Genomic DNA, 19,009 nt, shown 5'->3' with positions numbered 1-19,009 from the left:
GTACTCAATATCTCAATAACAAGTTGACCTCTACTGTACTCCAACAGCAATCTAAAATTATCCACAGTAAACCACACTGTGATAGAGCCTTCACTTGTTTGCTATGTATTTTAACTTTGTGTGTTTTCAGAGATGGATGTGGATGCATTGTTTTTGTGCATATATATCGCTCTCTTTTTGAGAATATGCTGGCTCTGAAAAAGGAAATTCAGTTTTGGGTTTTCAAAGAGCAAAGTAAACTTCGTTTTTTCACAGTTTGGCACTGACTTGGCTTGTATTTAGCATCTTTAGTAAATTTGTGAAATGTTCTCGTTTGTTTTGTTTTGCTCTGGCCCTCTGTAATCACATGCATTTGTTGGCTTTTTTGATGAAAGCGCCAGTACTTGTAATGTTTGATGGTCTTTTTCACTAGTTTTGTTTTACATTTAATTGCCACTCATTGTTCTACTACTAGACCTGGTACAAGTCTTTGAATAAAACTATTTTTAATGCAATGTACTGGCATTATCGCAATGTATAGTGCAGCAATCACTATGATTCCATCTGAAACTTCTCTATCACATTCACTCTACGCAAGTTCACATGTTAGTGAAACTGGGTGAAGACATTATATGATCATATTGTGGTCAAGGTCAAAGTGTTTCACATAAAAAAATACTACTAATGCATAACTTGCTTAAATGACTTTATTTTACAAAACTTATTGGAACCATACCTTCTGGATTCCCCCAAAGTATCGAAACACCCATTATTTACTGCATTTTGTTGATGTGTATAATACGGTATGTTATGTCTAAATTCACTGTTATTGCTTACCTTTGAATTCTTGTCTGGAATTCAACTGTCAACAATAACAATGCAGTCTGCACATATACAAGCTAAGCTGAATATTATCTCAATATGCTCTTGGGATTAGAACAACACTTCAGTTTACATTAAAAAAGTTCAAAGTGAAAAAATTATCAAAAGTTGTATTTATATAATATATAAAATTCTAGACAGTAAATCCTGCCAAATTGCTTGCTGTAAGTGTACAAAACTTTCTTTCACCAAAGAGAACTTTGGATGGTGAAATTCTTTTGGGAACAATTATCACAATTTAAATACTGATAAAAATGCTCTGACAAATGTTTGTTGTTCAGAGTATAGACTGTGCTGTGGATTCATGAGTAAACATGTATCTTCTTTTCTGATATGAATAACGGTCTAGGTAGGCAGTGGAGACTGATCATATCTAAATGCATAAAATTCCATGGTAAATTTTATGTAGAACCATGTTCAAGGAAAAACGTACAATGTGCAGTATTTAAAAAATATTATGCATCAGGCACTTCATACACATCAGCAACTCTTTGATACATACCCTGTTTGAAATAGCTGTGATTAAACTGGCAACTAATGCTATAAAACTAACTTCTGTTCATTAATGTATATATTTAATCCACTAGCTTCCTCTGGTTTTATGTCATTATGAAAAATGGGAGAATGATTTCACACTTGCTTGTATAGAATGGCAAAATTGGCCCAAGTCCTTATCCAACAATGTCACATCACAGTTGTATTACAAACTGTCATGTTACTGAGTGAAGCAAAGCTGCTGTTTGTCTGCAGGCAGTCGTCGACATCGTCAGGTAGTGTAGGAATTTCAACAAATATGTAAATCAAGATACTTGCTGCAAATATCACAGAAACTACTAGTAATGAATAAAGTCTCCTACAGATGATCACATCCAAAGGCACTCTGTCAGAATCATTGTCCTCAATGCTATTAGATTCTGAGTGACTTGGGTTGGTCTTTGTCAATGTGGAAGACATATGGTAAGAATTGTTCTTGTTGTGTTTTTCATCAGGATCATCAACTACATGTATGGCTGTGTTTCTGCTTATGATTAGTGCCATATCCACATCTGACAATGGTCCAGTCTGTGAATGTGAACTTGTCTTTTCACAAGTAGCCCTGACATCATTGTCCATTTCCAATTGTTCCATGTGCCCATCATCCTGTACTGTCCTTGATACTCCTAGACTGTCAGTCCTCATTGCATTAAAGCCTGCCCTCTTTTGAACCTACAAGGAGAGGTTTAAAAGGCAAAGTCAGCTACACCGTATACATCTAAAGCAATGCATGCATAAACAATATCTGAAAGAAAGACTTTTGAATTTAAAAGCAATTGAGACTTCTTTTCCCATTGATCAGGGTTTTTACTAACACTTCAAATGTAATATTTTAACCATTTAGCTCCTCAACTCCCCCGTTCATTTTCACATAAAAGACAACAATTTTAAAAAAGAAATTAAAAACTAATGATGCAAAAGGTTTGTGGAAATAATGGAGGCAAATCTTTAAACGCTTTCACTTTCAATGTAAGATCTGCCTACAAGCAGGCTGTCATGATTTGAAGGAGCTTACATGATTCTGAGTTCCCTGGTCACAAAGCAGGGGTAAGGACTCAAAAATAATGAAAGAATTAAGTCTCACCTTTTCTGCTTGATTTTCCCACTTCAGTCGTATAACAACAACCAGCAATACCGCAGCTTTGAACGCCATTGCTGCATTTAAACTCACCCATACACCTAACAAGAGAGAAAAGTCATATTGGGTGTCTTTAGTATGCAGAGAGTAATTTTCAATGATTCTGTTGGAGATACTGCATGTTTAATATCAGCATAGACAGTATTGACTCTAAAATTCAATCCTGAGGTTCTTTGATAGATTGTGGTTGAATTTTGCCAGTCTGAGAGTGTTCAATACACTTGTTTAATAAGTTGTTTTACTTGCTGTCTTCAAGTTCACTGGGTGCAACCATAGGAGGAACTTCTTTGATGCAATAGATGACTTCTTACATAGTATTCAGCTTGTCAACTCAGCCTGTACATGTGTAATCTTCGTGTTATTGTTGACAAGTGATTCTGCTCTGGCCTCGAATTCAATGTGTTTTACACAAATAGGTATGATGACAATCTAAGTAGTAAGTGTTTCAACATTCTTTTGGGAGCAAATAGACTTCAATTGACATACAAAATGAAAATAATGCACAAATCATCAAAAGTTAGCATTACTGGAATGGTAGAATTCACCTTGGGGACAGACATTTGCACTCTAAAACTTTTATAATTCTTTTCTGATCTACCAATTGTGGGGGCTCATTTGAAAGCTCTTTGAGTATTAAAAGAAAAATTTCCATGGTCTTAGTTTGTAGAAAAGCAAAAATTTTATTTTCCCTCATAGAGTTAAGACAGGGATAACAGCCATTTTGAATTTCAAATATGTCATGAGTAAAAGTTAGGCTATTTGTTTCTCTAGTACAAGAATTGGCATGGAGACCCCTGATTTTTATTTTTCATTTGGTAAGAGTATGGCTGAAAGTTTCATTGAGGAAAGTCCGAGACGCATACTGCCTTAACTTACTTGTAATGCCTGGTTGAACAAAAACATTTTGGATTTAAGTTTTTAAGGATGATCTTGTAAAATGTTTGTTCAAACTATGACAACTGAGCTACCTGTCACATGAAAGTTACCTTCAGTGAAACAGTAGTATACTTAACGTAATACCGTATTCAAGTTTCCCATTGTTTAAATGGGAACACGGAGTCATTGGCACTAGCTGTTACAATGATTGAAACTTAATAAACATGATGCCATGACTTTTTAACTTGCAAAGAAAATATGATTGAATAAAAAATAATAATGACTATATTAAAGCTTTTCAATATAAAGTATGGGATTGGCTTCAAAAAATATCATCTTCAACACCTTATTTTTACCAATACAAGCAAAGTTCCTAAATGATGTAAATTTCATTTTGATATGTTATAAAATCCAGTTCCAGACTTCTCCTCTCATTGATTTATTGGTATTTCATGATATGATTGCCATATTCCGGATTCTAAATGTCATGCTACGTTTTTCTCTTTCTCTGGGTTTCATAATATTAATGTTGTTGTGCTTGCATTATTAGGGAGAGATTTCTGTGCTCCCACATTAAATCATCTAGTTCCAAAATATAAATGCTCAGTTCACCCAACAAGGTTCTCAGTGCTCTATGAATGTTCTCTTTGACAATTTCATTCGTGAGAGTAAAAATACCGCAATTATACAGTGTCGCTCAAATTTGATCAGAATTGGTATATATACCAGTATGGGTTACCAATGATCAACAATAAATGTTGTTTCTATCTGTTCAGTGGAGGAAAATTCTACGTTGATGTTAACCAGAAATACAACAAGAAATATTTAAACCAGAAAAAACAAGAATGACAAAAGTAATTAAGGTCTGAAACTTTAGGTACTGGAGGTCAACTTTAGCAACATGCATAGCAGAAACAAGCCCCTCTTAGTTTGAGTATAGATGGTCTTCCCCCCCCCCCCCCCTCTACTGTCTATGGTTTCAGCATGGTCTGTAACAGTTCATAAACAATGATAGGAAATGACTCAAGATCAGTGGAGTTTGCCTTTTTCTTACTGGCATGCCATCACTCCTGCACATTTGCAGGATTTCACTTTTTCTTACCTCATTTGCACATTTTTGACACTGATGTGTTCATTTGAACAAATTCACATCTCAACCCCTGCATCTACCTGTACACCAAATACTGAGATGGTAGCTCTGGCGGTATGGGAGCCTTTGTGTGTGAAGGACATACATCCACACATAAATACCCACAAATATACAGACATACAGACGCCAACGACTCATCATATAAGCTCTTTTGGTATTTATATACAAAACCAAATATGAGCAAAAAATTAAGCAGTTTCGTTGATGAAGTAACACTTGTGCAATGATTCTGCTCTTGCCCACAGAATGAACACATACAGTTTTAGAGTTACATTCTTGAACTCTTCTGTACAAATGAATGTTACTTACCAAGAACACTCATGTCAGCTGCCAGCACCAAGGCAAACATTGTCGGTACGGTAATGATGTAATAAGTAATGAAATTGACCATAGCACCGACTTTTTGAAGACCGCAGCCTTGAAGGATACCAATACCTGCTTCCTGTCACAAAAGGTTGAAAACAGGTAGTTAAAATTTATCAGTACATCGCCAGTAAAAACACACCTTAGCCTGAGCTAGAACATACATGGATGATTGGTTATTTTGCTGTGCTACCTTAACCGATGCTCATGGTGCCTTAAGGTAGAATGCGTCTCAGGGACATATATTCAGACTCTCAAACTTTTAAAATTCTTTTCTGATCCACCACTTGTGGTGGGGCTCAGTTTTAAGCTCTTGGTGTAAGAATCCTTTCAGTGGCTTAGGTTTTTGAAAATCAAAAATTTTATTGTTCTCCATAGAGTCAACACAAGATCGGAATGCCAGCTATTTTGAATTCAAAATCTCAGTAAATCTGGTTATTAGGGCCCAAGCGACCGGCTGGGACCCTATTGTTATTGCTCAAGTTCTACTACTTCCTCTTCTTCCTCTTTTTCTTCTTCTTCTGCCGATTCTTTGTCGACCTAGATCTCTTAAACGGCTGAACGAAAACTTCTCAAATTTGCAGGGCAAATAGGTGTCAATTAGTACTCGTGCACCTGACCCTTGAAATTTTGATTGGTCACGTGACCTGGCGGCCATATTGGATTTTCCAAAAACCAAAAAACGGCTTCTCCAGAAGACCTAGGGGTCTAGTCGATTTGAAATTTTTTGTGTAGCAAGCATGACCTAAGGTCTTTAGAATTTGCAAATAAAATCGCGTGCGGTCACGTGACCTTGGCCGCCATATTGGATTTTCAAAAATACTCATTTAATCTTTAAAAATCTTCTTCTCCAGAACCAAAACACCGATTAAGCTGAAATTTTACTCATGTCATCCTTAGTGTCATCTCTTTCAAGTTTGCAAAAACCATTTCGATCGTCTCGTGGTTTGGCCGCCATATTGGATTATGTGAAATCACAATTTAATCTTTAAAAATCTTCTTCTCCTGAACCGGTCAACCGATTGAACTAAAATTTTATATATATAATCTTTAGTGTGATCTCTTTTAAGTTTGCGAAAGGCGTTTGGATCGGTCACGTGGTTTAGCAGCCATATTGGATTTTGCGAAAAATCGTAATTTAATCTTTAAAAATCTTCTTCTCCAGAACCAAAACACTGATTAATCTGAAATTTTACTCATGTCATTCTTACAGTGATCTCTTTCAAGTTTGCAAAAAAAATTTCGATCGGTCACGTGGTTTGGCCACCATATTGGATTTTGTGAAATCGCAATTTAATCTTTAAAAATCTTCTCTTCCAGAACAAATACACAGATTGAACTAAAATTTTACACTCATAATCCCTAGTGGTAGTTTTTTTAATTTCCAAAAGGCGTTTGGGTCAGTCAGTAGGTTTGTTCGCAGTATTGGATATAGCGAAAATCGCAGTTTAATCATTAAAAATCTTCTTCTCAAAAACAAACACACAGATTCAACTGAAATTTTACTCATATCTTTCTTAGTGCGAGCACTTTGCAAACAGCATTTGGATCGGTTAAGTCGCCTCAATGTTCATAAGGCTGCAGTGTAATACCTCGTCAGTCAGAAGATCGATTAGTGATGTACGATATATTGTACACTGGAAAGTCAAAGACGGCACAACAGACTGCAATGCCCGCTGTCAAATTCAGCTGGCAGTCACACGAACCCTAGCTACACGAACCCTAATCTCGGCGCCTTGTGTAAGGCAACTTTGGCGACCAGCTTTTGTACGCCAGGATGACGTTGTCAAGTATACTGCCACGGAAGTACTTAGAGCAGTGTGCCACTAACTTTAAGGGGTGGCCGACTGAATAAGAGCGGGACAAGGTCCCACCAGGGCACAATTACTGGGGTCTACGCACAGCTGATATGTGAGTGTCAAGGATCATAAATGAAGCTTTTCGGGTAATGTTATGTATAGGTGTCTGAATGCACGCTCACTTGTTCATAACTAATAAAAAAGAAAGATACATGACATTGCAAGGTGTGGTGATTTGTTTATGTTTCTCTATCAGACATGCATGGAATGGCCCTGGTGTGTTGCGTAACTGAGAGCATGTAGCTTATTAAAGTTGTAAACAAGACCACATCAAGCCCAGTGTGTTAATGTCGTAAAAATCGCTGATACACATCGATTAAAACAACACCTTGTTTAATAAAGTTCTGCACCTGATCGTATTTCACTGTAATTGCTTTGTGCCATTGCACGCCCGGTCTGTGAAATCGCCGAAGTTTACCTGATATTTATCAGCGATTTGGGGACTCTAATATCGATACTAGACGATAGTAGAATGACCGGCCCTGTGCTTCGGTACGCCAGATCTGTGAAATCGCCGAGATTTACTCGATGTTTATCGGCAATTTGGGAACTCTAATATCGATACAAAACGATACTAGATTCTGTCAAATCGCGGGTAAATAACCGATATATATATTGGAGATTACACCACCTTACAGTTCTGGTCAAGCCCGACTTCCAAGGACTGACTCTAACTTCGATACTGGACGAAACTAGATTCTGTCAAATCGCGGGTAAATATCCGATATCGGAGATTTCTCCACCTTACAGTTTTGGTCAAACCCGACTTACAAGGACTGACTCTAGTTTCGATACTAGACGATATAGATTCTGTCAAATCGCGGGTAAATATCCGGTATATATCGGAGATTTCACCAAATTACAGGTTTTGCCAAACCCGACTTCAAAGGACTGACTCTAGCTTCGATACTAGACGATAGTAGATTTTATCAAATCGCGGGTAAATATCCGATATATATCGGAGATTTCACCACCTCACAGTTCTTGTCAAACCCGACTTCCGAGGACTGACTCTAGCTTCGATACTAGACAATACTAGATTCTGTCAAATCGCTGGTAAATATCCGATATATATATCGTAGATTTCACCACCTTACAGGTTTTCACAAATCCGACTTCCAAGGACTGACTCTAACTTCGAAACTAAGCGATACTAGATTCTGTCAAACGATCAACTCCATGACTCATTTAGCACTTTCCTTGTGTATTTTATCCACACACTCTACATTAGGCGCCATACAATAAATTCTTGTTTGCTTTTCGCGTGCGGGTAGGATTTTCAATGGACGAAATCTGAAAAACAAACATAAATCGCCTGCTTGAAAATAAGGTGCGTTGTGGCCTTCCTTTGTTCGCAATGACGCAGGCAGTGTTTCCGCTGCCTGCTCGCAAAATCGCAAATGCGAGAAAAAAGTAGCGTTTGCTGAGAAGATTTAGGCAAAAATTAGCCAAACCTGCGAATCGAAAATTGCACTATGATGTCATCACTTAGTCTGTCCACGCGCTGTCCTGCGTTCAACTTGAGACGTAATGCTTTATCTCTGTTCATCCCCGTCAGAAGATCGTATTTGTAACACATACAGTAATGAATAACATTGTAACGAAATAGCTCACAAACCAAAAGTACCCCATATGTTTACCATGACTATTTGACTAAAATGTTACTAAGTTTTGGGTTGGACAACTTCGCACAATGTGCCTACAGATTACTCCGTGCACTGTGCAGTACAGTGTCGTCGTCAACACTGAAGGATTGTAGTGACGGTGAAACTAAGCAAAAACGGTAAACTTTCGTTTTTTTACTTAGGCAGCTCCACCAATATGGGGAGAAACCACCCCTAACACAGGTTCTAAGCGCAAGTAGAGCTATGAAATGGAAAGAAAGATTATGATCAGAGTAGGAAAGTCAACTGGAATTTGCATGGTCAAAAGCTTACGCCTTTTTTGTCAACGTAGAGCGAATAAGGCACTCCTGAACGGTGAAAACATTGGTGGTGTATTGCTGCCAACAAGAAAATATCTTTACTGACGTTAGGAACTTGTGTGAATTGGCCTCCTTAAAGATGAATTCGCAAGAAATTTCAGTGTATTGTGACGTGATATCGTAAACAGATTTTCAGAGAAGGCGCTCGCTCGTCCGCCGAGTACAGTCGACGTACTTACGCATTCATATTGTGCCAATGCGCAAGTCTTGTCGCGATATTTGAGCATTTAACTTGACTGTCAGTGAAACAAAAGATCTTTCTCCATATCAAATCATTATGTGTTTTATATTTTAGGGTTCTCTTTACGTAATAGACATGAACATTTGGATTTATGATCCATGATTTCTGCGATCCTGGCATGATTCGAGCTCGCCGTGAATACGCTCTGACGTTTTTGGTGATGACCCCTGACCCAAGTGTCATCGATACGCTGTGCGCTGTCCGAGCATCGCTTGCTAAATTCATCGAGCTACCAAAGCTCGCTAAATTAAAGCGTAAAGCAAATGTGTCGAAAGTCTAAAATGCACACATTTCTCAAGTCTGAGAGTATTTTACTTTTGAACTGCTATGAGAATGGATATCTGATTCGTATATCTGATTCGTTTGAATAACTGGTATGCTGAAGCAGGTTTCGTGCCGTTGTCTATAGCGATATGTGCAGTACAGCATTGATAGCGATTACAGGTTTGTAACTATTAAATATAGCTGCATCGCATACGCCTAACTTTTGACAAGTATAACTAGCCTTTAAAGTTACAGCTAAGGGAGCATTTCACTCAACAGAAACAGTGCTCAGGACTAGTATTATTTGACTCTTAAAAAGGAGGATTCGTACTCAAGGCTGTTATGATTTGTTCAGCTACCCACTCTTCTTATTGCAAAAATTGTAATCTTATAAAAGAGACAGTATTTTCAACTTTTACCACGATGTTTAGCATTTATTTCCTGAGTGACAACTCCATACTTTGTTATTGCCAGTAACTTTTGCAGTTTATTATTTGGAATCTTCAGGTTTTGAAGAACACCTTTTTGTTCTACCAACATTTTCAAATTCATAGTATACAGGTCATCAAAATAACTAGTATGCCAAGAAAAACAAAACATTTCTTTGTATTCTAGACATATTTCAAAAACTATGTGGTGACGTGGGTTTCTTTATTCATTCTTCAATCAACAACGCGGGAAAAAATGGCAACAACATACGAATGCACGCAGAGATAAATGAACAGCAGTGTTGCTTTATTATTTTTGTACAGCAACAGTTCAGCGTTTGACTTTAAGTGCAACAGTGTCAATATTAGTTTATGTTCTAGTTTTATACATGCACTATCGTGATGTATTTTTGCAGTTTTATGTTTCAGTCAATTATTTAGTTTACGGTTCTGTTTTATACATGCACTATCGTGATGTATTTTTTGCAGTTTTTTTTCATTTATTTCCTCATTAGCAGAAAATAGGTGGACACAGCAGATCTGAATTGACACGCGCGAGGATGAGAAAAAAAAACTTTATTTTTCTTGTCATCACATCAGTCTGTATGGCTTACAAGTGACCACATAATCAGTTGAAATTTATTGTAATGCTATTTACCGTTTGTCTATGACACACACACTTTTCAAAGTGATGTAAATGGGAAATCGGGAAAACGATCTTTGACACGAAATTTTCATGTATAACAACTAGTTTAAGGATTAATCAACACATAGGACACATGTAAAATTACAGAATGAGCTATGATGAGATACATCAATGGTTCTACTCCGGAATAAAAAGGAAGCGATGCGTACGCCGTTCTACATACTCAGTACGCCCAAATAATCACGTGATGCCGGTACAACAAACCCACATGTGTACTGAACGCGTATGGAAATACACGTACGTCTGTGCGCGTTTGCGCACATGGCTTTGTTTGTACCGTGGTCGATTCGAATTCCGGGTTTGGCCTATTGTCACGTATTTAAAATGCTTGTTCGTCTCTCTCTGTCAAGCATACTTTTCAAATTCATTTTAAATGAGAATTGAGATGCGTCAGCTTTTAAATGTATTTTCATATGTGTTAACAACTAGTCTAAAAATTTCTTACACACAAGACACATGGAAGCTCAAAATGTGCACATAGTATCATCAGTGCAAGTACTTTCAACCATGGCAAACGCTTGGGCCCCGCCAACGCTGCTTGCAGCTTTAATATAATTTGTTTCTCTAGTACCAAAATATGCACAGTGACCCCCAATTTTTATTCTTGATTTTGAAAGAGAATGGTTGGAGAAAAGTTTGAGCAAATGTCTTTCACTTTCGAGTCTTTCACTTTCCAGGCACATAGTACCCTAACCCTTTCACCACCATGGTTTTACCCAAACCCATTGTTTTCAATGGGGATCTTGGATCTGTTTACAGGGAATAGACCATGTTCCGAACCGCGCCAGACATTCCGAGATATCGCGAGAATATGTGGTTCGCAGTGGACGTGTTCTCGCAACACAGGACAAATTGCGTAAAACAGGACAAGTTGCTAATTACGTTAAACACTGCATAAAATATATGAAGTTGCAATCTTTGCTCAGTTCTGCACTTTTTCTACTTCCATACAAAGTTTGACTTGTATTACTAAGCTGGAATCCTGTTTCTACGGCATGTATTAAAGTCTCGCGAGATCTCGCAATCAGCGGAACATCGTCTATTGGGGGTGAACAGGTTAAAGGGCCAGCAATGCTAACTTTTGCTGATTTTTTTTCTTTATTTTTGTTATGTATGTCAATTGTAAATGTTTACCCTACAGCCAAAAGAAAACACCCACCACTTAGCTCGCCAACAAAGCCTCTAAATGTGTAAAATGCTCTGGTATTGTCTATCTATATGTAAATTCTAGTCCGGACCACAATTACTTGTCAACAATAATAAAAGAGTTTACGATGAACATCTGAGTTGATAAGCTGAATACTGTGTATCTCAACATGCTTTGAGGACCAGAACAAGAAATTATGGTTAACACTCAGAACAAAAATAATGAAAAAATCATCAGAGTTAGCATTACTGGCCCTTTAAGAGATATGGTTACTGCAACTCTGATATGATGTATAGTATGGCATGTTGTGTACTAAGCTATTTTACTTATAGAACTTGAACCCTGGTTGAAATGAACACATTTGCAAACGCATTTTACTTCCGGACAATATGAAAGTAGTCTCATGTACCGGGTACATTGCATTGGTTTTCATTGGACATTTTGCACTAATTATGATTCTGAGAATTTATTATTCATTTGATGAATGGAAACCCAAATGGAAAACAAATTTTCAGTACAATATATGAAAACTGAGGAAGAGATATGCCGCCTCAAGCAAGTTGACGTCACAATACATGCCCACTGCAATTTGCATATGAAGAAAAAACTACCAATACTGTGAGCAAGAAATGCCTACATGTTGCCAAGGTTACCAGGTGTGACAAATTCGGAACTTCATTACATTGTTTCATTTCATTACTGAATTCAATGTATCCCACCCCACATCAGTGATAGATATAAAGCCCTAACTGTATAAATTACTTACCCCTACAGCATCTAACAACTGGTAGAGAGCAACGAAAGGAACGATTTTACCAAAGATAGCTAATACATCCCTATGGAAAAAAATATGAAAATGTAAATATCTGTTAGATACTGTAGCCAAAGGCAACCAGTTCAGATAATACTACAAAACAAAAACAGTAGATAAGCTTATACAAGTTGGTACGTTGCCATCATTCATTGCAAGCTTGAAGAAAATAATTCTGGCAACAGCAGAGATTACAGCTGGACATACAAACCCAGATGGAGCAAATCTACACAGTCATCAGACCATGCCAGTGAGGATTAAAACTACATCAAGAACACCGTGCTCACATTTTAAGGTAGAATGGGCCTCAAGGAAAGATATTTGGACTCTCTAACTTTCTCAATTCTTTTCTGATCTACCACTTTGGTGGGTTCAATTTGAAGCCCTTTGAGAAAGTAAAACTTTCACTGTCGTAGGTTTTTGAGAATCAAAAATTTTATTTTTCTTCATTGAGTTAACACAGGGATGGCAGCCATTTTAAATTTCAAATATCGGTAAATCTTGGGTAATTTTTTTCTCTGGTACAAAAAATTTGTACAGTGAACCCAGTTCTTACTTTTGATTATTGAAGGTGAATGGTTGAAAGATTCCTTGACGAAAATTTGAGTGAATGTTTAAGTTTTTTACTGTTAAGGATCAAAATGAATGAAATGCTAGCTACAGTATTTGGCTGTTCATGGTTTCTTAACCATAGTATCTTTCAACCATCTTGAACAATCTTGCAGTGCTAGCAATGCTGCTGAACCGACATGACAATTACATGACAATTAATGGCATGTGCACCAAACTGCCTCTGCCTCATTTATTTAACAAGGGTGGTAGTGTCATCGTGCGAAATAGGGAAATGTCCAACACAAACCTACAGATACTTTAGGACCCTGTAAACCAAGTTCTAACAGATCAAACATGCAGACAATTCCTTAACAATCATGCTAAAAAGTTACCAACACACATGAAGTCTACCTACCTAAGTACTTGCACACAAATTATCGAGCAATATGACCGATAGATATTGAGTGTTACCAATTTTACATTTTTTAATGCCTAATTTGCATATTTTTGGAAATTTAACGATAACTTCATTCGAACATCCTCCCATAATGATTTCATCTGTCAGCACAAGTTCAGTACAAGCATTGAATGTATGCGTGAACTCTGAGATGCATGTACAGTATATAACAAATGACGCCATGCATGTACCAGTGTAGAAGTATCAAAGAGCAATGCAATGCAGCAGTACCTGTATTGTTGAATGCCATAACAATGTCTAATTGTTATGAAAATCTCCAATTAACATAATTCGCAAAATTTTATTATTCTGTCATATTGTATATTTGATATGTATATGATAAAACCCTCATTGCCTGATTAGTTGTACAGACAGGCGCCAACCAAGATCATTTCTCAGTGCTCAAAACTAGGACTCACACAAAAATGAGTATCATATTACACTTTACTTGCATTTCTACATGAATGATTACACAATAGGGTATACTTACTCATCAGCTGTGAAAATATTACCGAGAACGTCTTTGGTGATGAGAAGAATGGCAGCCACTATTATTTCAATGACACCTGAGACAAAATGTAACTAGTATAAGTAAGCTGAATTTAACATAGCATGACACAGACAAACTATATATATATATATTATATATATATATATATATATATATATATATATATATATATATATATATATATATATATATATATATATATATATTATTTATTTCATATACTATAGGCCACCGGCCCGACAGTATACATATCACAAATATAGTTACATCTCTGAAGACGCTGTAAATACAAATGTAGACTGTGCTCTACAAAAATTCATTCAGTTATACAGAACTTGTTACATTTGGAATTGCACTAGAACGTTTCTTTGAGGAGAAAATATAAATTTTGATAGATTACGTATAATAGACACATTTTCAGATTGCAATAATTTTACAAATTTAACTGTAGAAGGTGGAGTATAGAAATATCTTGATAGTACTTAGCTCTCAAATCTGTATAAAATGGACATATCAAGCAAAAGTGAAATTCATCGAATATATATATATATATATATATATAATATATATATATATATATATATATATATATGAAGAATGGTAGCCACTATTATTTCAATGACACCTGAGACAAAATGTAACTAGTATAAGTAAGCTGAATTTAACATAGCATGACACAGACAAACTATATATATATATATATATATATATATATATATATTTATCACATACATAGACCTAGTTATCCCTATAGTGTGACGTCACATAGGTATACGGTTTACAGGATTTCCGTATACCCCTACTTCTGACGTCAGAAGTATATAGGGGTATACGGTGGGCACTTTTTTCTACTGAAACTGTAAGCATTCTCGTGCAAATGAAAATTGAGAGGGCACAAAGGAGTTTACTGAAAAATGCAGTAAAGGTAATATATAGCGAAAACGTCAAAGCTTTTGGTGGCGATGATTGTGAAAGTTTGTCTGGTTTTTTTTCGACTAGGTAAAATGAGAGCGTTTACTGTCGCCTGCTCCCTATGTTTGCTACTACCACTGTACTATGCTATCTCGTCACAAGCTGTAAACAGCCGAGTCATCGCTCAAAATCAACAAATTTATCACCGAAAAAGAATCCAACATATATATTAAGAATATGTTGTATCAAAATCAACACATCCTGTCAGGTGACGGGTTAAATTCTTATCATCAGCAAAGTGTTGTATTGCTGTTGAACTTCTGCGGTAGGCTGTACTAAAGCAAGAATGTTTACTGTAGTAACGTACGGCAAGCACGGTTTTCAGAAGCTTGTGCCACTTCGTCGACAGCTCGATAGGAGCCACGGCATCAATGAAGTGTTTTCATAAGACACAAGTAAAATCGAGATCGAATGAACTTTACATGGCAAATGTTAAAAGTTTCTTGTTGCGCTTTGTTTACTGTGATTGTTTATGAATTTTATAATTGTTTCATTCATAAATTACATTGTCCTCTCAATTCAAAACAGTGTCCAAGGCGCTGAGAATATATGCGAACGTACGATCTTCATACGGCATCGTACTCCTCAACGACGTTTATATGCATGAAAACAATAGAACACAAATATATTTGCATAAGTGTGTACAACGAACCCTTTGGTTTTTGATTCGCGTTCACATCACGTTCCGGCATCACGTCCAAAACGTCAACTTCAAGCACAGGGTGTTGTCTAAATGTCCGTCCCCAGGGGTGGGTAGGTGTTTCGTTGTATTGCTAATAAAGATATATTCTACCAACCTTTGGTGTTTTGGTCTTAAACTTAGCACTGCGCCTTGACAATCTTGCGTTAACGTTTTATCAACATGCTGTATCTATTATCTGATGAGTTTGAGTGCCTAATTGGCCAAAGTAAGCAAGGGTAAATTACTAAGCTGTGGACGCTGTGACCAGATTATCACCGGATTAAATTTGACAAAGTCAACAACGAACGCGCCAGTAAGGTCTTCAGTTATACCTTACTGGCGCGTTCGTTGTTGACTTTGTCAAATTTAATCCGGTGATAATCTGGTGACAGCGTCCACAGCTTAGTAATTTACCCTTGCTTACTTTGGCCAATTAGGCACTCAAACTCATCAGATAATAGATACAGCATGTTGATAAAACGTTAACGCAAGATTGTCAAGGGCAGTGCTAAGTTTAAGACCAAAACACCAAAGGTTGGTAGAATATATCTTTATTAGCAATACAACGAAACACCTACCCACCCCTGGGGACGGACATTTAGACAACACCCTGTGCTTCAAGAGTAACTGACCAGTGCCAGGTAAATACTTAAACTGATAGGGCAAGTTATATCAGGTCCAGTTGACTTTGGTTCGGGGTCGAGTTGTCTTGGGTTCGGGGTCGAGTTGTCTTGGGTACGGGGTCGAGTTGACCGGGGTCGAGTTGACGCGGGGTCGAGTTGACCTGTTACCTGCCCGGTTCGCCCGGGCCACATGGCATCAAACGGAATTGACTGTACGTGTATTTTGGTGTACTGGAAGCTCATGACTTCACCTAAAAATATCATCAACCCCACAATTTTGTTGAAACACTATATCCTGACTTTCAAAGTAGTAATTTGCCTTAAATTTCCCCAGAAGGAATCTCATACAACTCTCCGATCTTCTGCAGGCCAGCGAGATCAAGGTCACCATGTTGAATTCCTTATATAGTCAAGACCCCCTAGCTCGATTGTAGCTGATCTTAACAAGAACCACCTAGCTTGTCAAAACAGCTTTATGGCAATGTGCTATTGCTATCATGAGGATCAAGGAGTTCTCTCAGATATTTTGTTTTCAAACTTTATTTTTTGCAATTTTCAGGGAAACTTGTCAGTCATTGGAGCAATTATAAAAAAGAAGAGAACTTTATAGCAGTAATGATAAAAACCCAGGTTACAATGTGCATCAAACTAATTGTCTTCAACCACTTCTAGTTCTGGAGTCATAAGCGTAATGAACATCTTCTTTTTTCTGTTAAACACATGTTATGCAGTCACTGCAAGAATCACCATAAAAGAAAAATGCGCATGAAATTGATTTTATCATGATCTCTTTTTTTAACTGTAAATACAACCAGTTGAAATGACTTTGCCACAAACCTGATTATAGGAGACGTCCAGCAATATTAATTTTAAAATGAATGTATACCTTTATGCCTTTGTGACTTTACTTTGCCTTGCGTTCTTCGCTCACACATGACCCTATTGTAACTAAGTGTCCCCCTATTTTGACAATCATGGGACACTGTGTCCACCTTTACAATTCCTGGGCAAAACACTGATTATATAGTCTGTTGAAGCATGAAAATATCATCGAAACTTGATCAAGTACATGCACCAATTCATAATCATTGCATTGGGCCCACATTGTTCTTGATAGTCGCGCCAGCGGCTTACTGACTACGCATGCGCTTATTCATAATATACTATGCGAGTAACCGGAAGTGTACCCTTCTTTCCAAGATGGGCGCCGCCATGTTTTTTTTTTTGAGTACTCGTAAATAAACAAATACGAAACAAATTACTATGATATAACATGCCTTTTATAAAATATACCTCTTTTATTAGCCAGTAAATGTTATTATACACCTTGTCGCTGATACAAAGTATCGTTGATATAGATAACGGAGAAAACTGTCGTGCATATGAACGGGGGCATACGCAAAGAATGCTGGGATTGATTATAGAAGAGCGCCCCCTGTGTCAATAATTAGATTCAAAAATTGCAAGTTTTTAGACGGAACGCTATAGTTTTTAGCTTGCAAGTGGAAGGTGGGCAGTGCAGTTACCATTGCAATGATAATTATTGCTAATACGTCCCTTGTTTAACGCCATTGGCTGTTATCATTGTAAAAATTGCCAATTTTTGTCCAAAATTTTTACACGCTACAGAAATCTATACCTGCCCTGCTGCAGGGTTTGACGTCGTGTAAGTACGTGAACTGCTTTCATCAGAGGGAAACTGGGCATAGTTGTCATATAAACGTTTATGAAGTAACAATTACAGTTTATCATGAATCAATACAAAAAACATTGCCAATCTTAACCCCTGGCGCGACACCAAGGGCTCAGCCCTATATAATATTAGCAATTAAGCCCTGATATCACAACACTGATCAAGAACAACAAAATTTGTTACACAAGATAATCTGATTCACAATGCTTTTATGACAATGTCTAGTATCTGATACAACTAATTACTGAGAAATACTCACACATTGATATAAGGGCAACAATTGCTGCTAATTTGGCTTGGTCTGGTTTATATGCACCAAGACTGTTACCAACACGTATACTGACGACAAGATAGTAGCCGAATGGTAACTATAAAAATAATGACAAGACCAGTACCATATTAATTATAGTCTGCTGGAACATGACCATAAAAAGCAACGTAATTTTTACTAGAGGATGCAAATGGTGAAATAAAGACAGTAAATATGGTATCATCGATAATCCTGAATTTTAAACATATCCATGATTATAAGCTCTTGACTACCATAATGAGGAAAATTGCTATACCAAACATACTGTAATTCATTACATGCGTCATACATTGAACTTCACACACTTATTAGCATTTAATGGTGTGTACTCACAGGGCACATTTGCTTGCAAGTGAACTGAAAGTAATTTCAACTTGATCAAATAACACATTTTACACAGGAAATATTGTTGTTAAAAGATTATATATACATGTAAAAATCGATAAAGCGCAAAAACTGATTCACTATGCACCATTTGATGATGAAAATAATTCTATGTTTTCAACCGATTTTCATCGAACATGGAAATAAAGCACACAATTGTCATTTGTATGTAAACACAGAAATTTGGACTACAGTACGTACTATGTGTGAAAGAGGCATGTAAAAACATTATTATGGTCCAAACAAGGGACTTTTAACAAACCCTAGAGGCAGGAGACCATATTTGCCCTCCTTACGTCAGGCAATATGTCACCTACATGTACCCTTGTGCATATACATGTATAGTCCCATGCTCATGGTATAATATATATCATCTGATGTAATCGTATAAACTTTCCTGCACTCAAGGTATGAGTTACTGTTCAATATGGCAATGGAAATTTCCAGCAGTCAATCTGGTCAA

At 37.0% G+C, this 19,009-nt stretch overlaps 1 protein-coding gene across 4 annotated transcripts in view; it reads right to left on the bottom strand.

The window, feature by feature from the left end:
• Nucleotides 1-668: 668 nt before the first annotated feature.
• Nucleotides 669-19,009, bottom strand: part of LOC139117449 (multidrug and toxin extrusion protein 1-like) — a 34,914-nt gene continuing 16,573 nt past the window's right edge. For all 4 annotated transcript variants that reach the window (XM_070680567.1, XM_070680568.1, XM_070680570.1 and 1 more), the window contains 6 exons: nucleotides 18,112-18,220; nucleotides 13,862-13,937; nucleotides 12,318-12,387; nucleotides 4,869-5,001; nucleotides 2,480-2,574; nucleotides 669-2,067 (listed from right to left, as the gene is read on the bottom strand). In XM_070680567.1, the coding sequence (XP_070536668.1) occupies nucleotides 1,546-2,067; nucleotides 2,480-2,574; nucleotides 4,869-5,001; nucleotides 12,318-12,387; nucleotides 13,862-13,937; nucleotides 18,112-18,220 (1,005 nt within the window). In that variant the 3' untranslated portion in view covers nucleotides 669-1,545. The remainder of the gene's footprint in view (nucleotides 2,068-2,479; nucleotides 2,575-4,868; nucleotides 5,002-12,317; nucleotides 12,388-13,861; nucleotides 13,938-18,111; nucleotides 18,221-19,009) is intronic.

Source organism: Ptychodera flava, chromosome 18 (genome assembly GCF_041260155.1).
Source record: "Ptychodera flava strain L36383 chromosome 18, AS_Pfla_20210202, whole genome shotgun sequence".
In the NCBI taxonomy this organism is placed as follows: Eukaryota; Metazoa; Hemichordata; class Enteropneusta; family Ptychoderidae; genus Ptychodera; species Ptychodera flava.
The sequence above is the reverse complement of the archived record's forward strand: the minus strand, read 5'-3'. Positions and strand labels throughout refer to the sequence as shown.